Raw genomic sequence first — 22,531 nt, 5'->3', positions numbered from 1 at the left:
TCGGTGGGGCGGGGGCGTGGCTGCCCGGCCGCGGGGCGGGGCGTTGCCACGGCAGCGGGTGAGTGACGGGCGGCGGAAGCGGCGCCATGGGCGGCTCGGCCAGTCTGCTGCCGCGGGACGCGCTGGGCGAGTACCAGGTACGGCCCCGCCACCGCCACCGCCACCGGCACCGTGGAGAGGGCGGCACCGTGGGGACACGGGCGGCGCGGCCCCAGGGGCAGCTGCCCATAGGCCGAGGACCCGGGACTGCGATGCCCCGGTCAGGCCCTGGCCCCGCTGCCGGTGCTTGACCCCGGTGGTGACCCCGGTGCCCGGTGCTGACCCCGGTGCTGATCTCGGTGCCCGTTACTGACCCGCACTCTTCCCGCAGGAGCTGACGTTCCTGAGCAAGCAGGAGATCCTGCTGTAAGTACCACCCGTGGGGCGGGATGTGGGTGCAGACCCCTGGTCCCCCATGCTCCCGGGGCCTCAGGCTGTGCCAGGGGGCACGGAGGGCTCCAGTTCCGCCGTGATGCCCAGCTGAGGCGGGAGGTGCCGGTGCCGTTCCCTGACAGTGGGGTGTCACAGGGCAAAGGTCCGCAGGTGCTGCCGGTGGCACAGGCCGGGCCGGGCCCGCCCTGACGAGCGGGGCGGGGGCTGTGAGGCCGCCCCGAGCCCCCTCTGAATCCCCAGCCCTGGGCCGGGCAGCACCAGGCCAGCTCCTCTCCCTGGCCCCGGGAGCAGCTGTGGGACCCCCTGGGCCAGCACACACCCGCCTGGCGCTGGGAAGCGCTGCTGGTGCCCAGAGGGGCTGCTGCCATCCCACGGGCACCACAGAGCCACTCTTGTTCTTTCCTCTTCAAGTGCCTACAAGAGGTTCAGAGAACTGCTGCCAAAGGAGGAGCGGGAGAACGCCTGCTCCGCGCGGGTTCCCAAGAGCCACATCCTGACACTGCCTGAGCTGCGGGTACGGTGCCTGGCACGCACAGGATGCTGCTGCTCCCGGGTGGGGGCATGTTTGGGCAGGGCCTCGGTTCATCCACCGTGACCACACCGTGCCAAGGCTCTGCCCTCAACTGTGCCAACAAACAGCTTCCTCGTCCCCACTGAGCTGCTGAGGATCTTGGGGATCCTCCTCCTGCTGTGCTGTGGAGGATCCCAGGGATCCCTGCTGTGCAGGGCTGCATCCCAGGAGGCACAGGACAGGCTCAGCTGTGCCTTGGGTGCCAGACTGGTCCCAGAGTGGGGCACCCACTCAGCTGCTGGAGCAGCAGGCACAGCCGGTATGTGCCAGAGGGAGCCAGCCCAGCCCAGCCCTGCCTGAGCCATTCCCATGTCCACAGGCAAACCCCTTCCAGCACCGGATCTGCAATGTGTTCTCCACCTCGGAGGCTGGGGACAACAGCATGTCCTTTGAAGACTTCCTTGATATGCTGAGCGTCTTCAGTGACTCTGCCACCTTTGACATCAAATCCCACTATGCCTTCCGCATCTTTGGTAAGGCTGGGGGCTGCTGCTGTCTCCTGGGGTCCCTGCACCTCAGGAAGAGTGGAGGCGGGGGATGAATTCACATTCAGGAGGGCTGCCCCTGGGAATGGTGGCTTTAGGAGCTCCCTGCGGGAATGGCTGTTTTGGCACAGTGATGTGCATGGAGCTGCGCAGTGCTGGTGCTTGGGACTCTCTGAGTTCTCTGTGGCCCCTTGCAAAAGGTACCTTTCCTGTCCCCACAGACTTTGACAACGATGGGACTCTGGACAGGAAGGACCTGGAGCAACTGGTGAACTGCCTGACGGGGCAGGGCGAGGAGTCCCGACTGAGCAGGGCGGAGATGGAGCAGCTCATCCAAAATGTGAGTGTGGGCAGGGCATGGACACTGCACAGCCCCAGGCACAGAGCTCACCAATGCCCTTTCCCCCCAGATCCTGGAGGAGTCCGACATCGATAAGGACGGCACCATCAACCTCTCTGAGTTCCAGCATGTCGTCTCTCGCTCCCCAGACTTTGCCAGGTGCGGCGCTGCCCAGCAGCACAGCCTGTCCCGGGGTCTGTCTGAGGGTTCATTGCCTCACTTGCTGAGCTGGGGCAGAGCTCATGGTGGCAGGAGGGCAGGGCTGTCCTGTGCCAGGTCTGCCATAATGGCAGAGTGAGCTGCATCCCAAGCTGGCTCTGCAGAGCCTCTCCCACGTGGGAACATGGGTCCCTCTGGCATTGGGTGCTTGCAAACTTCTGTGTGAGCCAGCGGGGAGGTGCAGAACCTGTTGTGTCTCTTGCAGCTCCTTCAAGATCGTCCTGTGAGCCCCGTGGCTCACCAGCACCCTCCTCCAGCAACACTCGTCTGGTTCCCCAGCATCATTCCTCCAGTTTCTCCAGCACTCCTTCAGTTACTCCAGCACCACTCGTCCAGTTCCTCTAGCTTCTCCTCCAGCTTCATTCCAGCAGTTTCTCCAGCACTCCTTCAGTTCCTCCAGCACTCCTCTGGCTCCTGCAGCTCTTTGTGGGCTCAGCCATTTCTTCTTTCAGGGAGCACAGGCCTGGCCCTTCACTGGCCCAGCAGTGCCACAGTGCCTTGGGCAGGAGCCCTCCTGCTCTCCTCTCAGGTGCCTGGCAGTGGGAGGCCCTGGGAATCTGCCTCTCCTGCCACCCCTCTGCTCTCCCAGCACCGGAGTTTGACTCCGTATGCAGTCCAAGGGCAGCTCTGCAGGTGGGAGAGACTCAGCTGCTCTTGTCTGGGGCCACTCTGTGCCAGCACAGCCCCTCTTTGCCCTCAGGACCAATTCCCAAATCCCTAAAGACCAATGCCCAAGTTGTGCCTTCCAGCAGCAGGCAGAGAGCTGCCTCCCTCTCCAGCCTCTTCTCAGCTTCCTGGGAGCGTCCCTGCTGCCCCATGGATCCATTTCTCTGAGCTGAGCAGTAACCTGAACATGGATCCTCTGAGCAATAACCAAATTGGGGATCATTTTTCCTGAGGAGTAACCCAAACGGGGGTCCTTTCTCTAAGCAATAACCCAAGTGTCACTGTCCAGGTGCCAACCCACAGCAGAGCTGTCCCCTCCAGCTGCACAGGACACATTCCTTCCCCACTGGCACAGCCCCCGGGTGCACAGCAGGGCTCCCCCGTGCTGCCTCAGCACTGACCGTGCTCGGAGCCTGTTCTCCTCCTCCTCCTCCTCCTCTCTCTCTCTCTGCCCCTGCTCTGGCTCCAGCCCAGCAGCTGCTTGGCTGCGCTGGCCTCTTCCTCCCCCAGCCCCTGTGAGGACACAAATAAAGGGCTCCGGTTTCACCCTCGCTCTTTGCTGCCTTTGTCTGGCTGCGGGACGGGTGCCACGAGGGTGCCGGGACACGGGCTCCTGCCAGGCCCCTCTGCCCGTGCGCCAGCCACCGCTCTGGGACAGGTCCCACGTTCTGCGCGGTGACAGCCCTTTCCGTGGCCACCTCTCTGCCTTCCTCCCTCCCTCCTCCATGACGGGATTGTTCTGGGCAGCACAAAGATCTCGGTGCTCCGGTCAGAGGCACCGAGGGAGATCCCGGCCAGGCGAGCGGGACCTTCGCTGTGGGCAGCGCTGGGGCCCTTTGTGCCTGTTCAGCCACCGGCTCTGCCCTGGCCCGCAGCCAGCGGCTCTGCCATGCTGGTGTGGGGCCTGGGCCAGGGGTCTGGCTGGCCCTGCAGAGCCTCGGTGTTGGTGTGGGGCCCGCCGTGGAGAAAGCCACGCCGGTCCCTGCCCCAGTCTCAGTCCCGGTGCCATCTCCTCCCCAGCCGCCGCGCCGGCTCCGGCAGCAGCAGGACGTGTCCCCGCTCCAGCGGGCTGGCGTTGATGGCCACCAGCAGCGGGTCGGGCGGCGGCCCCGGGCCCCCGGCGCGGCGCAGGCGGAGCAGCAGCTCGGCGGGGCGCAGCCGGGTGAAGTTGAAGGCGCCGGGGTCGAAGGGGTCCCGGAGGCTGCGGACGGGCTGCGGCGGGCGGCGCTCGGCGCTGCGCTGCTCGTTCAGCTGCGCCACGAGGCGCTCGGGGCCAGGCAGGACGCGGGTGGGCAGCGGCCCGAGCCGGTACCGGAACAGTCCCCTCTCCATACGGTCGCTCCAGCCCGCCAGCAGCGCTCGGTCGAAGCGGGAGAGCGCGGAGTCCGGGTCGTCCCAGCCGGCCGCCTGCAGCACGAAATCCTCCTCGCCGTACACGAACTCCTCGGGGTCCGGCCCCTCGCCCGCCGCCGGCGCCGCGGCCATCGCCGGTGCGGGGCGGGCTCAGCCGCGAACCCGCGGCCTCGGTGTCGGCCGGGCGGGCGGGGCTCGGTGGGGCGGGGGGCGTGGCTGCCCGGCCGCGGGGCGGGGCGTTGCCACGGCAGCGGGTGAGTGACGGGCGGCGGAAGCGGCGCCATGGGCGGCTCGGCCAGTCTGCTGCCGCGGGACGCGCTGGGCGAGTACCAGGTACGGCCCCGCCACCGCCACCGGCACCGGCACCGTGGGGACACGGGCGGCGGCGCGGCCCCCGGGGGCAGCTGCCCATAGGCCGAGGGACCCGGGACTGCGATGCCCCCGGTCAGGCCCTGGCCCCGCTGCCGGTGCTTGACCCCGGTGGTGACCCCGGTGCCCGGTGCTGACCCCGGTGCTGATCTCGGTGCCCGTTACTGACCCGCACTCTTCCCGCAGGAGCTGACGTTCCTGAGCAAGCAGGAGATCCTGCTGTAAGTACCACCCGTGGGGCGGGATGTGGGTGCAGACCCCTGGTCCCCCATGCTCCCGGGGCCTCAGGCTGTGCCAGGGGGCACGGAGGGCTCCAGTTCCGCCGTGATGCCCAGCTGAGGCGGGAGGTGCCGGTGCCGTTCCCTGACAGTGGGGTGTCACAGGGCAAAGGTCCGCGGGTGCTGCCGGTGGCACGGGCCGGGCCGGGCCCGCCCTGACGAGCGGGGCGGGGGCTGTGAGGCCGCCCCGAGCCCCCTCTGAATCCCCAGCCCTGGGCCGGGCAGCACCAGGCCAGCTCCTCTCCCTGGCCCCGGGAGCAGCTGTGGGACCCCCTGGGCCAGCACACACCCGCCTGGCGCTGGGAAGCGCTGCTGGTGCCCAGAGGGGCTGCTGCCATCCCACGGGCACCACAGAGCCACTCTTGTTCTTTCCTCTTCAAGTGCCTACAAGAGGTTCAGAGAACTGCTGCCAAAGGAGGAGCGGGAGAACGCCTGCTCCGCGCGGGTTCCCAAGAGCCACATCCTGACACTGCCTGAGCTGCGGGTACGGTGCCTGGCACACACAGGATGCTGCTGCTCCCGGGTGGGGGCATGTTTGGGCAGGGCCTCGGTTCATCCACCGTGACCACACCGTGCCAAGGCTCTGCCCTCAACTGTGCCAACAAACAGCTTCCTCGTCCCCACTGAGCTGCTGAGGATCTTGGGGATCCTCCTCCTGCTGTGCTGTGGAGGATCCCAGGGATCCCTGCTGTGCAGGGCTGCATCCCAGGAGGCACAGGACAGGCTCAGCTGTGCCTTGGGTGCCAGACTGGTCCCAGAGTGGGGCACCCACTCAGCTGCTGGAGCAGCAGGCACAGCCGGTATGTGCCAGAGGGAGCCAGCCCAGCCCAGCCCTGCCTGAGCCATTCCCGTGTCCACAGGCAAACCCCTTCCAGCACCGGATCTGCAATGTGTTCTCCACCTCGGAGGCTGGGGACAACAGCATGTCCTTTGAAGACTTCCTTGCCATGCATCTTTGGTAAGGCTAGGGGCTGCTGCTGTCTCCTGGGGTCCCTGCACCTCAGGAAGAGTGGAGGCGGGGGATGAATTCACATTCAGGAGGGCTGCCCCTGGGAATGGTGGCTTTAGGAGCTCCCTGCGGGAATGGCTGTTTTGGCACAGTGATGTGCATGGAGCTGCGCAGTGCTGGTGCTTGGGACTCTCTGAGTTCTCTGTGGCCCCTTGCAAAAGGTACCTTTCCTGTCCCCACAGACTTTGACAACGATGGGACTCTGGACAGGAAGGACCTGGAGCAACTGGTGAACTGCCTGACGGGGCAGGGCGAGGAGTCCCGACTGAGCAGGGCGGAGATGGAGCAGCTCATCCAAAATGTGAGTGTGGGCAGGGCATGGACACTGCACAGCCCCAGGCACAGAGCTCACCAATGCCCTTTCCCCCCAGATCCTGGAGGAGTCCGACATCGATAAGGACGGCACCATCAACCTCTCTGAGTTCCAGCATGTCGTCTCCCGCTCCCCAGACTTTGCCAGGTGCGGCGCTGCCCAGCAGCACAGCCTGTCCCGGGGTCTGTCTGAGGGTTCATTGCCTCACTTGCTGAGCTGGGGCAGAGCTCATGGTGGCAGGAGGGCAGGGCTGTCCTGTGCCAGGTCTGCCATAATGGCAGAGTGAGCTGCATCCCAAGCTGGCTCTGCAGAGCCTCTCCCACGTGGGAACATGGGTCCCTCTGGCATTGGGTGCTTGCAAACTTCTGTGTGAGCCAGCGGGGAGGTGCAGAACCTGTTGTGTCTCTTGCAGCTCCTTCAAGATCGTCCTGTGAGCCCCGTGGCTCACCAGCACCACTCCTCCAGCAACACTCGTCTGGTTCCCCAGCATCATTCCTCCAGTTTCTCCAGCACTCCTTCAGTTACTCCAGCACCACTCGTCCAGTTCCTCTAGCTTCTCCTCCAGCTTCATTCCAGCAGTTTCTCCAGCACTCCTTCAGTTCCTCCAGCACTCCTCTGGCTCCTGCAGCTCTTTGTGGGCTCAGCCATTTCTTCTTTCAGGGAGCACAGGCCCGGCCCTTCACTGGCCCAGCAGTGCCACAGTGCCTTGGGCAGGAGCCCTCCTGCTCTCCTCTCAGGTGCCTGGCAGTGGGAGGCCCTGGGAATCTGCCTCTCCTGCCACCCCTCTGCTCTCCCAGCACTGGAGTTTGACTCCGTATGCAGTCCAAGGGCAGCTCTGCAGGTGGGAGAGACTCAGCTGCTCTTGTCTGAGGCCACTCTGTGCCAGCACAGCCCCTCTTTGCCCTCAGGACCAATTCCCAAATCCCTAAAGACCAATGCCCAAGTTGTGCCTTCCAGCAGCAGGCAGAGAGCTGCCTCCCTCTCCAGCCTCTTCTCAGCTTCCTGGGAGCATCCCTGCTGCCCCATGGATCCATTTCTCTGAGCTGAGCAGTAACCTGAACATGGATCCTCTGAGCAATAACCAAATTGGGGATCATTTTTCCTGAGGAGTAACCCAAACGGGGGTCCTTTCTCTAAGCAATAACCCAAGTGTCACTGTCCAGGTGCCAACCCACAGCAGAGCTGTCCCCTCCAGCTGCACAGGACACATTCCTTCCCCACTGGCACAGCCCCCGGGTGCACAGCAGGGCTCCCCCGTGCTGCCTCAGCACTGACCGTGCTCGGAGCCTGTTCTCCTCCTCCTCCTCCTCCCTTTCTCTCTCTGCCCCTGCTCTGGCTCCAGCCCAGCAGCTGCTTGGCTGCGCTGGCCTCTTCCTCCCCCAGCCCCTGTGAGGACACAAATAAAGGGCTCCGGTTTCACCCTCGCTCTTTGCTGCCTTTGTCTGGCTGCGGGACGGGTGCCATGAGGGTGCCGGGACACGGGCTCCTGCCAGGCCCCTCTGCCCGTGCGCCAGCCACCGCTCTGGGACAGGTCCCACGTTCTGCGCGGTGACAGCCCTTTCCGTGGCCACCTCTCTGCCTTCCTCCCTCCCTCCTCCATGACGGGATTGTTCTGGGCAGCACAAAGATCTCGGTGCTCCGGTCAGAGGCACCGAGGGAGATCCCGGCCAGGCGAGCGGGACCTTCGCTGTGGGCAGCGCTGGGGCCCTTTGTGCCTGTTCAGCCACCGGCTCTGCCCTGGCCCGCAGCCAGCGGCTCTGCCATGCTGGTGTGGGGCCTGGGCCAGGGGTCTGGCTGGCCCTGCAGAGCTGTGGTGGGAAGAAGTGACTGAGAACTCTTGGGGCATTGCCGTGGCCGTTTCTCACACTGTTTCCTGCTCCTTGCGCTGCTGGCCCTTCCAGCTCAATGCCCCGCGTAGCTGACGATATCTGCCTGCCAAGGCCTGTACCCCTGCGGCCCCAGGGCCACGTCTGCTGGCAAAGCACCAGCCAACGCCTCCGGTGGCTTTTTTGATGTCCCAGAACAGGCTGGGCAGGAAATTCAGTGTGCAGGTCCAGCTGGGAGTGAGGCAGTGCTGGTCCCTGGGGGGAATCCTGCCTCAACACGCCAGCTCCATGCAGCACTCACTGCTTCCCTCAGCCCCGTACTGGTGCAGTTGGTGTTTCCCAGGCACGAGGGTGTGCGAGGGCTCATGAGCAGCACTGCACCGCAGTCCCAGTCCTGGTCCTCAGCCACCATGGAGTCTGATCCTGCCAGCAAAGCAGCTGGGGTCATTCTACAGCCGGGTAGGATGGGGACAAGGACCTGCTGCTCTCCGGGCCGGCAGTGGATCTCATGTGCAGCACAACAATATGGTCCTGGGGAAGGGGGCTGCCACAGCCCCTTCTTGCTGGAGGCTGCTCCGCTCCAAGCCCCAGGCACCAAGTTTTCTTAGTACTGTTCACCTCTGCCTTCCCCAGCTTCTCCCAGTATCAAGACAATATCAGCCCCACGCTGCCTCTGCCACACTGCTCTCCGCAGCATGGGCCTCCAGGCACGGCCACAAGACATCCGACAGCTGCTCGAGTGATACCCTGCCAGAGGGTCACAGGGACCCCTGGCACAGCCCCAGGCAGCGTCCCTGCATGGGCACACAACCAGTGCACTGCAGGGCCCCGTGTGCCCTGGCCCAACGCTCAGCCAAGCACATGGGCACTGCAGGTCTGACAGCCAGCACGACCCTCCTGCCCCAAGCAGCCACAGCCAACCTCCCCCCAGCCGCACCAAGAGCCAGACATTGCTCCTCTCCATGGGGCCACCAGGATGGTTGCAGCCTGGGAAGTCACCCAGCCCCACTGCACACACACATGTCCAAAGGAGACACCTGGACTTTATATAAAAACCACTGACGTTTCTGCACACGCACATGGGGCCACAAGGGTGTCCCTGCCCACCCAATGCAGGGGCAGCTGCTCCCTGCCCCCTTCCACAGACACGATTCACATTTTCCACGTATTAAAAATGAACCAACACAGACACACAGCACATGCCACTGGGCCGGCACCACCTGGCCGCAAGCGTGGCCCTGGGTCCCACAGCGGGACATCACAGTGAGTCGGGGCGCGAGGGGGCTGTGGCTGCCCCCTCCTGCCCTCTGCATAGAGGAGGTCTGGGCCCTGCAGAGCCGGGGCCGCCCAAGCAGCCTGAGCCAGGCACTGTGTCTGTTCCCACAGGGGGGACGCTGGGCTGGCACAGTCCCGCAGGTCCCTGGAAGGCATGTGGCACCCCTCGCACGCACAGTTGCCAGTACCGAGATGATGCCCAGGGAGCTCCCGGGAGTTCAGACCCCACTGGCTGGTGGGTGCTGCCGCAGGCCGTGGGCACCATGCTCCAGGCATGCACACACAGACAACACAGACCCTGGCCGCGGCGCGGTCCGGCAAGGCTCAGCAGAGCAGAGGTGGTCATGGGTTAGGGCTTGGCTCTCGTCCCCGTCACACCACTGAGTCCTGGATCTCAGAGCCCAGGCGCACCCGGGGTCTTTGGCAGGCAGGAGACACCTCCACAAAGCTGTCCCGGACATGGAGGGGCCTCTTCTCTGACTCAGAGAAGGTGCGTGGCGTGCCCGAGGGCTCGTGCACTGGGGTGCTGACGATGTAGTTGTCCTGCAGGGCCTGGTAGCCCTTGTGCTCCGATGCCGCGCTAGGCAGGCTGCTGCCATTCAGGGGCAGGCTCTCCACCGGCTTGCGGGGTGGCTTCTGGTGCCGGCTGGGGTCTCCAGGTTCCAGCAAGGCCTTCATGCCATCGCGGTGCCGGTGCAGAACAAAGAGGGCCAGCACGAAGACAGCGGCAGCGAAGAGCACACACATCACCAGGAACTCAGTCCAGTAGGTCTTGCCATCCAGCCGTGCTGCGGCGCTGCCCACTGCTGAGGTGCTCCGGGATGTGCTGACCGTCTCCAGGGCGTCGTGGCCAGAGGCCACCTTCCTGCCGGGGCCCAGCGGCCCGCGGGCCGGCTCCTGCACGCTCACACAGTAGCTGGCCATCAGCTTGTGGAATCCCTCCTCCAGTGACCAGCACTCGTAGGTGCCCGCGCGCTCGGGGCTCCCCACCAGGATGAGGGCCCCGTCGGGCAGCACCAGGTAGGAGGCATTGACAGGTGCCCCATCGTGCAGCCAGCGCCGCGAGGCCAGGTTGGAGAGCAGCTGGCACGGCAGCGGCCGCACAGTGTTGGGGGGCAGCTGGATCCGCTGGCATGGGGCACCCGAGGCTGCAGACAGAACCCACAGTCAGCAAGGGGACCCTGGACGTGGATGGGGGAGTAATGGGGGTGCAGACTGGGAGCCTGGGATGAGTGGGAGTCCCTGAGACATCCAGCCCCACGGTAGCACCCACAGGAGCTCACCTGGGGGCAGGAGGACGCGGGGACGGGGTTGGGAGGCATTGGCCAGCTGGCAGAGCCGCTCCGTGTCAGCATCCTCGATGTCCTGCGCCCAGAGCCTGGGGACAGAGAGGTATCAGGGTAGCGGGGTGCTGCAGGGTGCTGTGGGGTGCTGTGTGATGCAGAGGGATGGAGGAGGAAGGGTGAAGCACTTACTGTGGGTGTGCTGGGGGGTGCAGGGTGACCCTGCGGCAGGCGCCACGGCTCCAGGCACAGAAGGGGTCCCGTGCCAGCACACACTCCCCACAGCTACGGTACAGGCTGCAGTTGGCAAAGGGTACTTGGGCCACTGCTGTGTAGGTGGTTGCATAGACAAGGCCCTGCGAGAAGGAACACAGTAGGGTCAGAGGGTCGGTTCCTGAACACCCCTGCCCTCCCATGGCTCTGTCTCCCAGCCCACAAATACTACCTGCTTCACGCAGGCTGAGCCCCCAGTGTCCCTCCCCCCTTGCCCTGGCTCCTGCCTGGTCCTGGTCCAGCAGCAGCTGGAGAATGGGCTGCCCGTCAGGGAAGAGGCAGATCTCCTCGATGATGTGCACGCCGTGGTTCACTCGCACAGCCTTGTGCAGCCGCCCGTCATCTGTGAACAGAGGGGCTGTGCTGAGTGGAGAGAGGGTGCACAGCGCACAGCCTGCCCCACCAGAGCCTGCTTGCACCCACCCATGCCCAGGAAGAGGACGTCGTAGGTGCCGTGCAGGCCCTGCGCGCGGTGCACGCCGATCTGCTGGTAGCGCCGGCGGCTCTGCAGCAGCAGCGGCTGGCTGCGCACGGGGCTGTCCATCAGGAAGTGGTCCTTGATGAAGTTCAGCACCCGGTCTGGCATCTGCAGCGACGAATTGATCTTCAGGTGCCGCGTGTGGCTTGTGATGCACTGTGGGGGAGAGGAAGGGGCTCGGTAGGCCTCAGGGCAGCAGGTGGGCGGGCAGCTCTGCTGTGGCAGCTGCCAGGACCAGGAGAGCACAAGGGGTTATGTTGCATCCTGCGGTCGGGCAGGTGCTGAGGGGGCACCTACTGTGCCTGGCCGGGGCTCCGGCACTGGGCCAGTGTCCGTGTACCACTGCTGCGTCTCACGGTTCACCTCCTTGTAGAGCCCGCCGAAGGCACGCTGCACGTTGCGCATGGGGAAGGCACAGACGGCCGAACCCAGCCCCCCCTTGTTCCTGGTGGGGACAGGCAGAGCCCATGGCAAGATCAGGCCCCTGCCAATGCTGAAACCGCTGCACTGCCCCCTGCAGTGGCCCAGGTCCCCATCGCTCACCACTGTGAGGTGAAGACCCCGTAGAAGAGCGTGTCCCTCCAGCGCAGCTCACCCGGGGTGAGCACGAAGATGTCCTGCAGCACATTGAAGGGGAACCCGTCCTCGGGGTGTGAGCAGAGCAGCTGAGCTTTCAGGAAGGTCGTCCACCGCCGCTGCAGCACGCGCTCCCCGCCCTGGTCCCCCTGTGTGGCACAGTGGGTCAGGGCACAACGCCACAGCTGTGGCCACGGGGAGCCTCAGGGGCTGGGGGAGTGGAGCAGGGGTCCAGGCACCCAGGGTTGGAAATGTGCAGGGTGCTCCCACATACACCCCACCCCAGCAGCAAGTCATATCCCAGGCACAGTCCCCCATGCATCCCCACTGCTCCGCACCCACCTTGCACACGCGCGCGATGCGGGAGACGATGGTGTTCTCAAAGTAGTCAAACTCCTTCCCAGTCTCACTGAAGAAGAAGTAAACCTTGTCATCGTCGCCCTCGGGGTTGCCGGTCGGGAGGCTCTCGCGTAGGTAGGCTGAGCCCACGAACACCGGGTCTGGGGACACAGGGACCCTTAGCACTGCTGGCCCTATCCCCAGCCTCCCACACTCTGGGGGACAAGAACCGTGACCGGCCGTGCCAGCCCCAGTGCTCACCCTGCAGCCAGTTGAGGGAATTTTCAGTCTTAAGGGCGATCCGGTTCTCCTGGCTGCGGGAGATGGTCGGCTCGTTGCCCTGGAAGTTGCTGACGGTCCCGGCATAGAGTTCTCCATCTACCAAAGAGATGCTTCTGCTGGGACCCAGCACACGCCACTGGCAAGGCCTCGCTCCCCACCAGGGTCTGTGACAGCCCGGCCCTGGCTCAGCCTGGCTGGGCAGATGCAGGAAGGGTGAGGCACAGGGAGGAGGGCGAGGGTTGCAGGGCACTGCAGGGAGGGTGAGGGTGCCAGGGTGGCACAGGGAGGGCCAGGGTCCTGAGGCAGCACAGGGAAACTGAGGGTTCCAGGGCACTGTGCCTTACCGACCATGACAGCCGTGGAGCGGTACTCGGGGTCGAAGGGGCAGCGTCCCTTCCCATCCTCTAGCAGCACCTTGCCCGACACATCCCGCTCCAGGCTGAAGTGCTGCATGTTCTGCAACACGACAAGGCTGTGAGCTGGCAGTGCTCATCCCAGTGCCCAGGACCCTGTTGCAGGGCCCCAGCAGCGTGGGGAGACCTGCGTGAGGCCCTGCTCCTGTACTCACGATGTAGGCGCAGGCTGGGCTGAAGGCGCAGGTCCCACAGGTGTACAGGTGGGTGCTGTTCAGCCGCAGCAGCAGCTTGATGTAGTTGTGACAGTCCCTCTGCAGGGGTCAGAGGAGCTGGCTCAGCTCTCGGCTCAGCCGTCCCACTCGCATCCACCCTGCGTGGGCACTGCCCACTCCATCGCAGCCCCTGACGGCCACTGGTAGTGGGGCTCACCTGGGGGTCCTTGCCCTTGAACACACACTGCCTCTTCTTCTCCTCATCCGCATTCCATAGCAACTGTGGAGAGGAGACAGTCACTGGGAGCCCCTTGTCCCTGCCCGGTCCACCCACACCTTCCTTGCTGTCGTCCCCAGCACCCATGTCCTCCCCATGTCAACCATCCAGCTCCGGGGTGGCTGCTCCTGAATACAGCAGCTCACTCAGACCCGAAATGCTGGCAGGGAGGGGAGCCAGCATTCCAGCTGGCTGGGTGCCCCCTCCCTCCCTGTGGGCAACCCAGCCCATCGCTAAGCTCACCCTTCGAGCCGGGGCACCGGGATGGAAGTGGCTGGTGTTAAGGGCAAGAAGCAGCTCCCGTGCCCCCAGATAGAGGGTCTTGCCATCTGGACTCAGCAGCAGGGCTGTGTAGTTGGACACGTCGGGTGCCTCAAACCGCTGCACCACCCGCTCAGCTGAGTCTGTTGGGAGGAGAGCGACTGGCATCAACCTCATACGGGCACCTGATCCCCAAGACCGCTCACTACGGCCCCTCTGCTCAGCACCTCGGCCGTGCCACCCACCCAGAGCAACCAGGGCTGGATCTGGCTCTGCCTATGCTGCCAGACACACGTGGCACCACACACATTGCAGCGAACTGTGCACGGCCACAACAGTGCCCGAGGGCGGCCATGAGGCACTGCTGTGTCCAGGCCCTGGGGACGCTGCAGCAGCCCTGCCCAGCACTGGGGCAGCTACCCAGTCACACACAGCCCCAGGGCTCAGTCCTGTGGCACAGGAGGCTCAGCCCAGCCTGAGCCCACAGGGACCCCAACCTTGCAGCAGGGAGAGCATCTCCCTGCCCCAGCTCACAGAGCTCAGCCTGTGCTGGACTCAGGGCTCAGCCCGGTGCTGCCCACCCTGGCCCTTGGGGCTCAGCCAGTGCTGGACATGGGGCAGCGGCCGTGCTGAGTCAGGGAGTGCCCGTCCCGTCCTGTCCTGCGTGGGTGGCCTGGCCCCGGAAGCCCTTCCTCTCCTGCTGCTGCTCTGAATCAGATGGGCCTGGCTGTGTCAGCGAGACACGTTAGGCTGACTCATACTGCCAACTCCCTGACCTCTGACACTCTGAGGACTTTCCGACCTCCTGCAATCCTCTGCCTGTTCCCAGAGCCCCACCAGAAGAGCACCGGGGCTCCTGCCAGTTCCTGCCAGATGAGAGCCAGTATAAGTGCTTGAGGAGCTGTGAGGCAACAGTGCTGTGGGGTAGGACCCCACTGCTCTCCCCTCTCCCCCTCCATTGCTCCACACACCCCAAATGCCTCTGAATGGGGCAGCATCTCCCGTACCCTGGGGGACTCAGCTGGCCCCTGCCCCAACACCCAGCCCCGTTCTCCCACAGCGGTGCAGAGAGAGGGAAGCCAACGCCCCAGGGCATCCCCCTCGAGGGGTCCTGCACCCTAGTGCTGGGACGATGCCACCTGTGGTGGGCACGGCAGCAGAGGGGCAGCAGGGCCCCTGCGCCCTGCAGAGCTGTCCTGACATAGGGAACTGTTGGTGTGGCTGCCAAGGACCTGTCAGGACACGACCTGCTTCTTCCAGACAAACCTGCTGCAGGCACATCCAGCGCTCCCAGAGGAGCAGCTCCCAGCTCCTCCCTCCCACCAAGTGCAGCCCCATGCAGCCGTGCTCCACAGGAGCCACCACCGGGCACACACCAGCCACTGGTCCATGCCCCCTGCCCAGCTCCTCTTGCAGCACTGGGGTCCAGCTGGGACCCTCAGGCCCTGCCTGTGGCTGCAGCCCCACAGCCTCCACAGCCTCACAGGTGGGCAGAGCACGGGCAGAACCGGTCTGTGCAGGCAGGGCTGGGCAGCGCGGCTCGACCCAGCACAGCACAGCATGGCACGACGCCGAGCTAGCCATCCCACTGGCTTCCAGCCTCCCATCCAGCTCGGCGGGTCCCACATCTGCTGGTGCCACCACGGCTGTGGCCAGCGGTCACGAGAGCACGTGGTGGGGCCACGTCCACACCAGCGAGCCACAGCGTGCTGAGCCAGGGAGTGCTCCCAGCTGCCCAAACCACGGCACCCTCCCAGGCTGCCCAGCACAGGACGGGATGGGCTCCACTGGCCGGCAGCAGCTGGATCCAGCCACCTTCTCCTGGCAGTGCAGCCAGTCTGGACACCCGTGGGCAGCCCTCCCTGCCCCAGCACAGCTGCCAAGGCTGAGCCCAAGGAGCATGCCCCACTGCTATCCCACCCTGTGCCAGCTGCTGGGGGGCTCTGCAGGGCAGGGGGTGGCCGTAGCCAGGCTCCCCACTCGTGAAGGCTCTGCCTGGCTGAGCACCCTCCTGGATGTCCTTCCCCAGCCCCTGTCCAGCACAGCCCTCAGTGCTCTGGGGCCATGTGGCTGATGGGGGTTCTGCAGTGGGGCCCGGGGCTGCCCGGCATTGAGCATTGCACAGTAAGGGGTTGGGGGAGCCCCGGGGACACACTCAGCAGCGAGGGGGCCCACAGGCAGAGCCCCCCAGCTGGCTGAGTCCATCCCATCTTGTACAGGCTAGCACTGCTCTGTGTGCAGAGACATGAGCACCCCTGCGTTCCACTAGACCCTCCTGCCCTTGGTGCGGGTCTGGACACAGGGACGTGTGTCCCTGTGCCCCACAGCACCTCCGGGGCTCTGCTCCAGCCCTCAGTCCACGACCCGCTGAAAAGGGGGTCTCCGTGTCCCCCCGTGTCCCGGGGAGCTGGCAAGGGCTGTGCAGCCTCGGCACTGTCACACGGCGTTTCCAAGCGGGGCCGCCCCGTCCCGCGGCGCGGGGAGCCCGGGGGGACGTGGGACACTGCGCCGCCCCAGTGGGAACGACGGCCGGAGCCCCCAGAGAGGGCTGACCCCCCTCCCCGGTGCCGGCGGGCCCTCACCCACCGAAGCTTAGCGGACACTCACCGTAGGGCAGGCTGACGCGCGGGACGGGCTCCGGAGCCGCCGAGAGCAGCAGCGCAGCCAGGACCGGCAGTACCGTCCGGGTCGCCATCCCGGGCCGAGCCGGGCCACGGCTCCGCCGCCGCCGCCGTGAAGCCGTCCGGGCGCTGCAGACCTGCAGGAAAAGAAAGGGCTCAGAGACTCGGTACGTCTCGGTACGGCCCGGCACAGCACGGTCCGACCCCGCCCCCGCCCGCCCGACCCGGGGGCTGCCCGCCCGCCACGCGCAGAGCCCCGCCCGGCCGGGCCGAACCGGACCGAGCACTACCGATCTGTTGCCGAGCCCTTCCCCGCCGTACCGAGCCGCTCCGGCTGCCCCAGTCCCGCCGGTGCCCCGGGCGGGGCGGGACGCTCGGAAGAGGAGGAGGCCGGTTTCCCGCCGGTACCGCCCCCGCCCCGCCCCGCCCCGGTGGGACCAGGCCCGGGTCCCGCCCCGCGGCCGTCACGGTCCGGAGGGGACGCGGCTTTGTCCCCGCCGCTGCCCGCACCCCTCTCCATCCCCGCGGCAGGGAGAACCTGCGGACCCAGCACCCCGGGGAGGGACCGGCTGGGGGTGTCTGTCTGCCTTGGGGACAGCTCGGCCCCACGGCTGCTGCCAGAGACCCCCGCAGCCCCCCAGCTCAGACTGTGCCTCATGGCCGCTCTGCTGGGGCTGGGGGCTCTGCCTGGCACAGCCCAGCGCTCCCTGCCCTCCCTCGGGAACAATGGGGTCCCACAGGGTGCCTGTGCCGGCCCTGCCACCGGCAGAGCTGGCTGGTACCGGTGTCCCCACAGGCAGCATCCGGCAGAGGGGACACATCCTTTGCCATCTGCTGTGTCCGTCCTGGAGGTCCTGGTGTGGCCGTACTGCCGAGCAGGCAGTGCTGGGCAGGACCCTCTGCCCCGGGCCCTCGGTGGGCTTTGTTCCCGGCCAAGGTGTGGGGAAGGTTTGCAGCCCCCACACCCCCAGGAGTGCTGTCTGCCCAGCCAGAAGCTCCCACGCAACTGTTATTAATTACAGCTCCTCATATCACCATGGCAACGGGGTGACAGGGGGACAGAGGGAGGGGGGTTGGTGGCTACCCCATAGCAGACAGCTCTCCTGGGGTTGGGGTTCCCACTGCTGCCCTTCCCACCACTCCCCATGCCCTGCCTGGCCAGTCCCAGCCCTGGCACCCCACTGGTGGGACCCCCTGTGGGTCCCCTGCATGGGAGGAGCACTCCCCACATTCCCCAAACAACTGTAGCCATGCTCCTAGAACGGCTGTGCCCACATTCCTGGAACAGCTGTGCCCACACTCGCACACTCTGCCTGTTCAGCACTGCTGGACAGTGCCCGCTCCTGGGCCGTACCTGGTGTCCAGGGGCTGTGGGGTACTCTGTGGTACCCCTCGGCCTTGCTTCCTTCCTGTTCTTGCTGCTCCTGCTGTGCCTGATGAAGCCTGATGTTCCTTCCCAGGCCCGGGACAGCCCCACGGCTCCACCCTGGCCTTATCAGCACCCTTTGCCCAGGAGGTGCCACAGACAGACAGGACTCAGCCAGGCACATCACTGTGTGTGGGGTGGGAGCAGGCATTCACCCTGCAGACATAGCCCTCTTCCCCATGGCACCCCACAGCACCGTGGGGGACTCTGCGGTCTGAGCCGTCACCTGTACATGGCCGTGGAAGTGCAGTGCCAACACCCTGGTGTGATGGCACACAGCAAGGACAGGACCCCTCTGTGGGAAGGGCAGCTGCTCTGGGGTGGGCAGGGGGAGTAGAAGTAGGAGGAAAAGGAAGGGGCAGGCAAGGAGAGAGGGAAGGGTCAAGCAGGGAGGGAGGGCAGGAGGGGAGGGAAGGCAGAGTGGGCGGGGAGGGCAGGACCAGGCAGTAGAGCAAGGCCAGAGCCTGCGCCTTTAAGTACTGCTCCAGCGCTGCTGGCAGCTGGGGCTGTTTACGCCAAACTCCCATTTATCTCCTGTCCTGCCCACGCAGCTGCCAGTGGGGCAGCGCCGGGGGCACCCGCAGCACCCTGCGCCACTCCGCACCCGCGCAGGCCTGTGCGTGCCCTGTGCCCCATTGCAGGCACCGGCATGCACCGGCGCGGTGGCTGTGCCACCCTCCTTGTTTGCTGCTGGCGATAGGGAAACTGCTCTGGGTGTCTGGGCAGCACCAAAACACACAGCCTAGGGTCAGCTGGCAGGTGGGGTGGTGGTTTCTGCACCAAATTCCCACGCCAGCGCCTGCCGCCCTGTTCCCACTGGCAGTGGGTGCCTGGGAAGGTGGTGGTGGAGTTGGGTGCTGCTGCTGCCTGCAGGGAGTGGGGACAGGGCTGTGTGTGCCTTGATTCTGCTGCTGCCTGCATGTTCCCACCTTCCTCCACAGCCCGTCCCAGCATGGGCAGCAGTGTGGGCACGGCCCCTGCTCAGAGACCCACACCCGGCTGGCACACAGCCCACGCGCCTGGGCTCTCCCCGGCTCCTGGCGCTCACACGCGCGCCCCCAGCTCGGCTGGCTGTGGGAGCTGCCAGACAGAAGCAGGCGGTCCCTCCTCTGGGCCGTGCACACGCACAGCGTGTGAGCACGCGTGACACACACCTGCAGCGGGCGGCTGCGGGCCCTGCGGACGCACAGATGCTCCAGCCCCAGCTGCTCAGCACTGGCTGCTCGGAGACTCTGCATGGGGATACCTGGAGGCATGGCCGCAGCTGGAGCATGGCTCAGCTTTGCTGCTTCCTACCAGCCCCCCGGAGAGGCCTTGAGCAAGAAGGGAGGCTGGGGCAGCCTCTGGCCTGTGGCATGAGGGCTTCCCCCAGGGCCCCGGGGCATCCCTCATTCTGTGTGCACCAGCTGTGACACCTTGCCTGAGCCAAGGGCCTCCCACGGGGCAAAGCTGAGCTGCCCCCCATGCCCCTGTCCCACCACCAGCTCAGACTCTGTTGCCAGGACCTCCGGACTGGGGTGTGATGCCATCTGATGGTGGCACACAGCAAGAACCTCACCGCCCCACAGAGTTCCCCTTTGTCCCAACAGGGTGCTGTGAGGGACCCTGCACCCAGAGCACCAGGCACCCCAAAACCCACACTTGTCCCATTGCTCCTGCACAATGTTAGGTTTGGCTCTGAGGGCCGTGGGGTACCCCCACAACCCAGTAGTCTCTGGTGATGCCAGTGCCTACCTGCACCTCTGCACTGCCTGCCCAGGGGACTGCAGGATACATGGGGTACATCCCTGGGCCCCCACTACGTCAGACACCTCTGGCACGGGGCAGAGCAGAGCCAGCAGGCACCCCTGGCAGCAAGCACCCTTGGTGGGCAGCAAGGTGGTGGGCTCCAAGTGCAGGCACATCAAAACCCTGGAGTGCAGGAGTGGGGGGTTCCGGCTCAGGGATGGGTGCTCTCTTCCCAGCCAGTCTGGGCTCTGCAGAGCCCAAAAAAGCACTGGTCTCCTTGGTCCCATGGTACCCTTGCTGTGGTGCTGCCTGAATCAGAGAGGTGCCAGCCCCCCAAGCAGCCCCAGGCCCAGGTGGAGCAGGCCCATGGAGTGACCTGACAGCCCATAGGATGCTGACTCTCCTTGCACCCCCAGCCCAGGGGCTGCCTAGGCACCAGTACTTCCTCAGGTGCTGTGGCCACATGCCTGTGACACGCAGCACATGTGCATCCCACAGGTGTCCAGGGCACAGCACACAGTGGGACACACCACGCGCACGTGTGTCCCATCCCTGAGCGTGCACTAACAGGCCTACCCACAAGCAGCCCATGATGCCCATCCCAAGCACCCTCCGTGCCTGTGCTTCCACACCCTCGGCCGAGCCGTGGCGTGTGCACACCCGGCACATGTAAACACACGCAGCGAGGTCACAGGGTGTTCACGCCCTGGGCAGCAAACACATGTCTGGGAACGGGCTGAGGGAACGGCCCCCAGTGTGCCTGCACCCTGCACACGCACGCACGCACAAACACATTTGCACACACATACACACGTGTACACAGGCTCACTCACACACAGAGGCAAACTCACACTCAGGTGCACACAGGCACACACGCATACAGACACTCTTGCACCCGTGCATACACAAATGCACAGGCACAGCCACACAGTCACACACATGGGCACACACAGGCACACTCACACATTCTCACACTCATTCACAACCCCAGCCCCTCCACCACCCCCTGCGCACACATCCCTCGAGGACCTCCGTGCACATGCACACACCACCCCTGTGCATGCCCACCCGCACAGCCCCGCACACACACACACACACGCACACACACACACACACACACACACGCTCCACGCGCACGCAGCCATCCGTACACGTACTCACACACACACACACACACATACGCACACGCACACTCCACCTCTCGCACACGCACACACAGACACGCACACACGCATCCCCACCCGTGCCCGGTGCCCCCACACTGCTCACCAGCTCCGCGGCTCCGGTGCGCGGGGAAAGCCTCCGGGAGCGGGGCCGGCTGCCGGGTGTTCCCCGCCGGCGCTGAGGGGCGGTGCGGGGGCGGCTCCGGGGGGCTCCGCCCGCGGCACAACAAAGGGCCGGCCCGCCCTCCCCGTTCCGGCCCGCCCCGCCCCGGGGGTCCCGGGGGGCAGCAGCGCCTGGCTGACTCCTCCCCAGCTCTAGGGGCGGGAGCTGTAGTGTCGGTCTGTGACCTCCATCGCCGTTGCTGGAGTGACACTGGCCCAAATGGGGTCGTGATGGTGTCCCCGAGGCTGCATGTCCCAGCCCCCTCTGCACAGCCACAGCACTGTGGGGCTTGCAGGGAGCATGGTTTTGGGAGGCAGCACCCACTGGGGGCCCTTTCTCAGGGTCCCCAGTAGCAAGGGTGGCCGTGGGGACAGCTGGTGCCTGTACACTTGGCTCCAGGCGTCACAGTGAGATCCTGGCAGTGACACTCAACTCTGGGAGTTTTGGGGTAACTCATGGCAGCTCTGGGCACCTCATGGTGCCCCATGGCTCTGTGGGGTTTGAGGTAATCACAGCCATGGGTGTCCCCACGGTGACACTCAGAGCCAGTGGCTGCCAGCTGGGCCCAGAGCAGCTGCTGGGTTAGAGGGCACCAAAACACTGGTCAGTGCTGGGTGGGCAGGGGTCTCCATAGGATTCCTGGGACAGGGTCATTGCAGCAGGCTCAGGGAAGTCAAATGGTTGCTGAAGGGGAGACTGCAGCCTCCACCCCAGCCTGCAGGCCAGCAGCTCCCACGTTTGGCGGCAGCACAAGGAAAAATGACACATTGCCCCATGGGGTGCACGGCCCCCATCAGCGCCCCGGTGCCCCACGCATGGGCAGACACGGGGCTGCCTGTGGGCAGCAGGGGTGACATGCAGACCCTCCTCCGTGTCCTTGTTCATGCCCTGGATGGGTCCCCAACCTGTCGATCCCTTAGGTCCCAGCCCCATAGCCAGCCCTGCCAGCTCTCCAGTTCCCCCTGCAATACCTCACTGGGGACACTGGTGTGACACAGGGCGGGTGGCTGGGCTGCAGCCAGAGATGGACGGACGGTGCCTTTGTTTGGGGCCTTTCCTGGGCCTGTTCCACATGACTGTTCTTGTCCTTTCCTCGCAGGGGACGACTGCCACGCTGGCCTGACCGTGTCCTGCCAGCGCCGCGGTCACTGGGTGGCTCCGACTGCGGGGCCAGGGCAAGGGCAGCTGGGAGGGCATCGGGGGGGTGGCCAGGCAGCCCCCTGGGCCCTGTGCCAGGGGGCAGCCCCAGCAGTGCTGGCATGTGGCTGCGGGGCTGCTGGCAAGATGGTGTGCCATGGGGCGGGTAGTGGGAGCGGGACATCCAGGACCCTGGAGCACTCTGGTGCTGACCCCCCCACTGCTGCGGCCCCGTGGCTCCTGCTCTGGTTAATGTTAAATCCAGGCAGACGTCAGCACCCGCCGTGGCTCCCCCCAGCCCCTCCGCCGGAGGCTGCCAGCTCCAGGGCTGTTTTTCCTCCTGGAGCGGGATCTGCCTGTCCCATGTGGCTAAAAAAAGCCATCGGCTTGGCCGGGACAGCAGGGCAGCACAAATCCTAGCCCAAGCAGCCTCCCAGCCACACCAGCACGCTCCATGCTCCTTCTCGGGGGGCCCCTGGTGTGCATCACCCCCGTCCTCCTCCTCCTCCTCCTTCCCATGCGGGGGCCAGGCGAGGTGAAGGTCCCCGGTGCAACAGTGGCAGCTGCCCTTGTTCCACTGGATCCAGCTGCCGAGTCACGCGCCGGCCATGAGTAGGGACACCAGCTTCCATGTAGGGACAGGCTATGGCAGCGTGTCCCCAACCCCAGTGTACCCCCCAATTCCACACGGGATTTTGCAGTGGGGTTTGGTCCCAATCCCACGAGGGGCTTTACAACTGGGTTTGATCCTGCAGGGGTTTGATCCAGATTTAATGAGGGATTTTGCAAATGGGTCTGGTCCCAGGGGATATCGTTCCTG

The 22,531-nt window shown here is 65.5% G+C and overlaps 3 protein-coding genes across 6 annotated transcripts; 1 reads left to right on the top strand and 2 right to left on the bottom strand.

The window, feature by feature from the left end:
- Positions 1–13: 13 nt before the first annotated feature.
- On the top strand, positions 14–7,459 carry CIB1 (calcium and integrin binding 1). Of its 4 annotated transcripts, XR_007628130.1 has the most exons (8): positions 14–137; positions 371–405; positions 844–946; positions 1,323–1,476; positions 1,710–1,828; positions 1,899–1,987; positions 2,253–2,680; positions 6,877–7,459. XR_007628130.1 is itself a non-coding variant. In XM_050309410.1 (7 exons), exons 1-7 carry the CDS (start codon positions 87–89, stop codon positions 6,467–6,469), a joined length of 573 nt encoding a protein of 190 aa, XP_050165367.1. In that variant the 5' UTR covers positions 14–86; the 3' UTR covers positions 6,470–7,459. The 4 variants fall into 4 exon arrangements, 3 of the variants coding, with proteins under 3 accessions (XP_050165367.1, XP_050165365.1, XP_050165368.1); XM_050309410.1 differs by lacking the exon at positions 2,253–2,680 and having other exon boundaries at positions 6,448–7,459; XM_050309408.1 differs by lacking the exon at positions 6,877–7,459 and having other exon boundaries at positions 2,253–3,159.
- LOC126636779 (GDP-D-glucose phosphorylase 1-like) lies at positions 3,309–4,255 on the bottom strand. The gene has a single exon (XM_050309412.1). It carries the CDS (start codon positions 4,196–4,198, stop codon positions 3,707–3,709), a length of 492 nt encoding a protein of 163 aa, XP_050165369.1. The 5' UTR covers positions 4,199–4,255; the 3' UTR covers positions 3,309–3,706.
- Positions 7,460–8,884: 1,425 nt separating the features above from the next.
- SEMA4B (semaphorin 4B) lies at positions 8,885–16,453 on the bottom strand. Its single transcript, XM_050309780.1, has 15 exons — positions 16,416–16,453; positions 16,081–16,231; positions 13,456–13,616; positions 13,153–13,215; positions 12,936–13,034; positions 12,712–12,823; positions 12,347–12,463; positions 12,089–12,246; positions 11,714–11,895; positions 11,468–11,615; positions 11,116–11,326; positions 10,920–11,035; positions 10,612–10,775; positions 10,420–10,514; positions 8,885–10,284 (listed from the first exon to the last, which is right to left on the bottom strand). Exons 2-15 carry the CDS (start codon positions 16,166–16,168, stop codon positions 9,509–9,511), a joined length of 2,490 nt encoding a protein of 829 aa, XP_050165737.1. The 5' UTR covers positions 16,169–16,231; positions 16,416–16,453; the 3' UTR covers positions 8,885–9,508.
- Between the last annotated feature and the right edge of the window lie 6,078 nt (positions 16,454–22,531).

Source organism: Myiozetetes cayanensis, unplaced genomic scaffold (assembly GCF_022539395.1).
Source record: "Myiozetetes cayanensis isolate MyiCay16 unplaced genomic scaffold, myiCay2020 scf14, whole genome shotgun sequence".
In the NCBI taxonomy this organism is placed as follows: Eukaryota; Metazoa; Chordata; class Aves; order Passeriformes; family Tyrannidae; genus Myiozetetes; species Myiozetetes cayanensis.
Note: the sequence above shows the minus strand (reverse complement) of the source record. Positions and strands in the feature narration are given on the sequence as shown.

Coding starts and splice junctions, on each gene's coding strand:
- LOC126636779 (XM_050309412.1), bottom strand. CDS start 4,198: ATGGCCGCGGCGCCGGCGGCGGGCGAGGGGCCGGACCCCGAGGAGTTC.
- CIB1 (XM_050309411.1), top strand. CDS start 4,349: ATGGGCGGCTCGGCCAGTCTGCTGCCGCGGGACGCGCTGGGCGAGTAC. Junction 5,198..5,573: donor TGACACTGCCTGAGCTGCGG/GTACGGTGCCTG, acceptor CCGTGTCCACAG/GCAAACCCCTTCCAGCACCG. Junction 6,024..6,093: donor TGGAGCAGCTCATCCAAAAT/GTGAGTGTGGGC, acceptor CTTTCCCCCCAG/ATCCTGGAGGAGTCCGACAT.
- SEMA4B (XM_050309780.1), bottom strand. CDS start 16,168: ATGGCGACCCGGACGGTACTGCCGGTCCTGGCTGCGCTGCTGCTCTCG. Junction 11,616..11,713: donor GGGGTCTTCACCTCACAGTG/GTGAGCGATGGG, acceptor TGTCCCCACCAG/GAACAAGGGGGGGCTGGGTT. Junction 10,285..10,419: donor CCGCGTCCTCCTGCCCCCAG/GTGAGCTCCTGT, acceptor TTCTGTCTGCAG/CCTCGGGTGCCCCATGCCAG.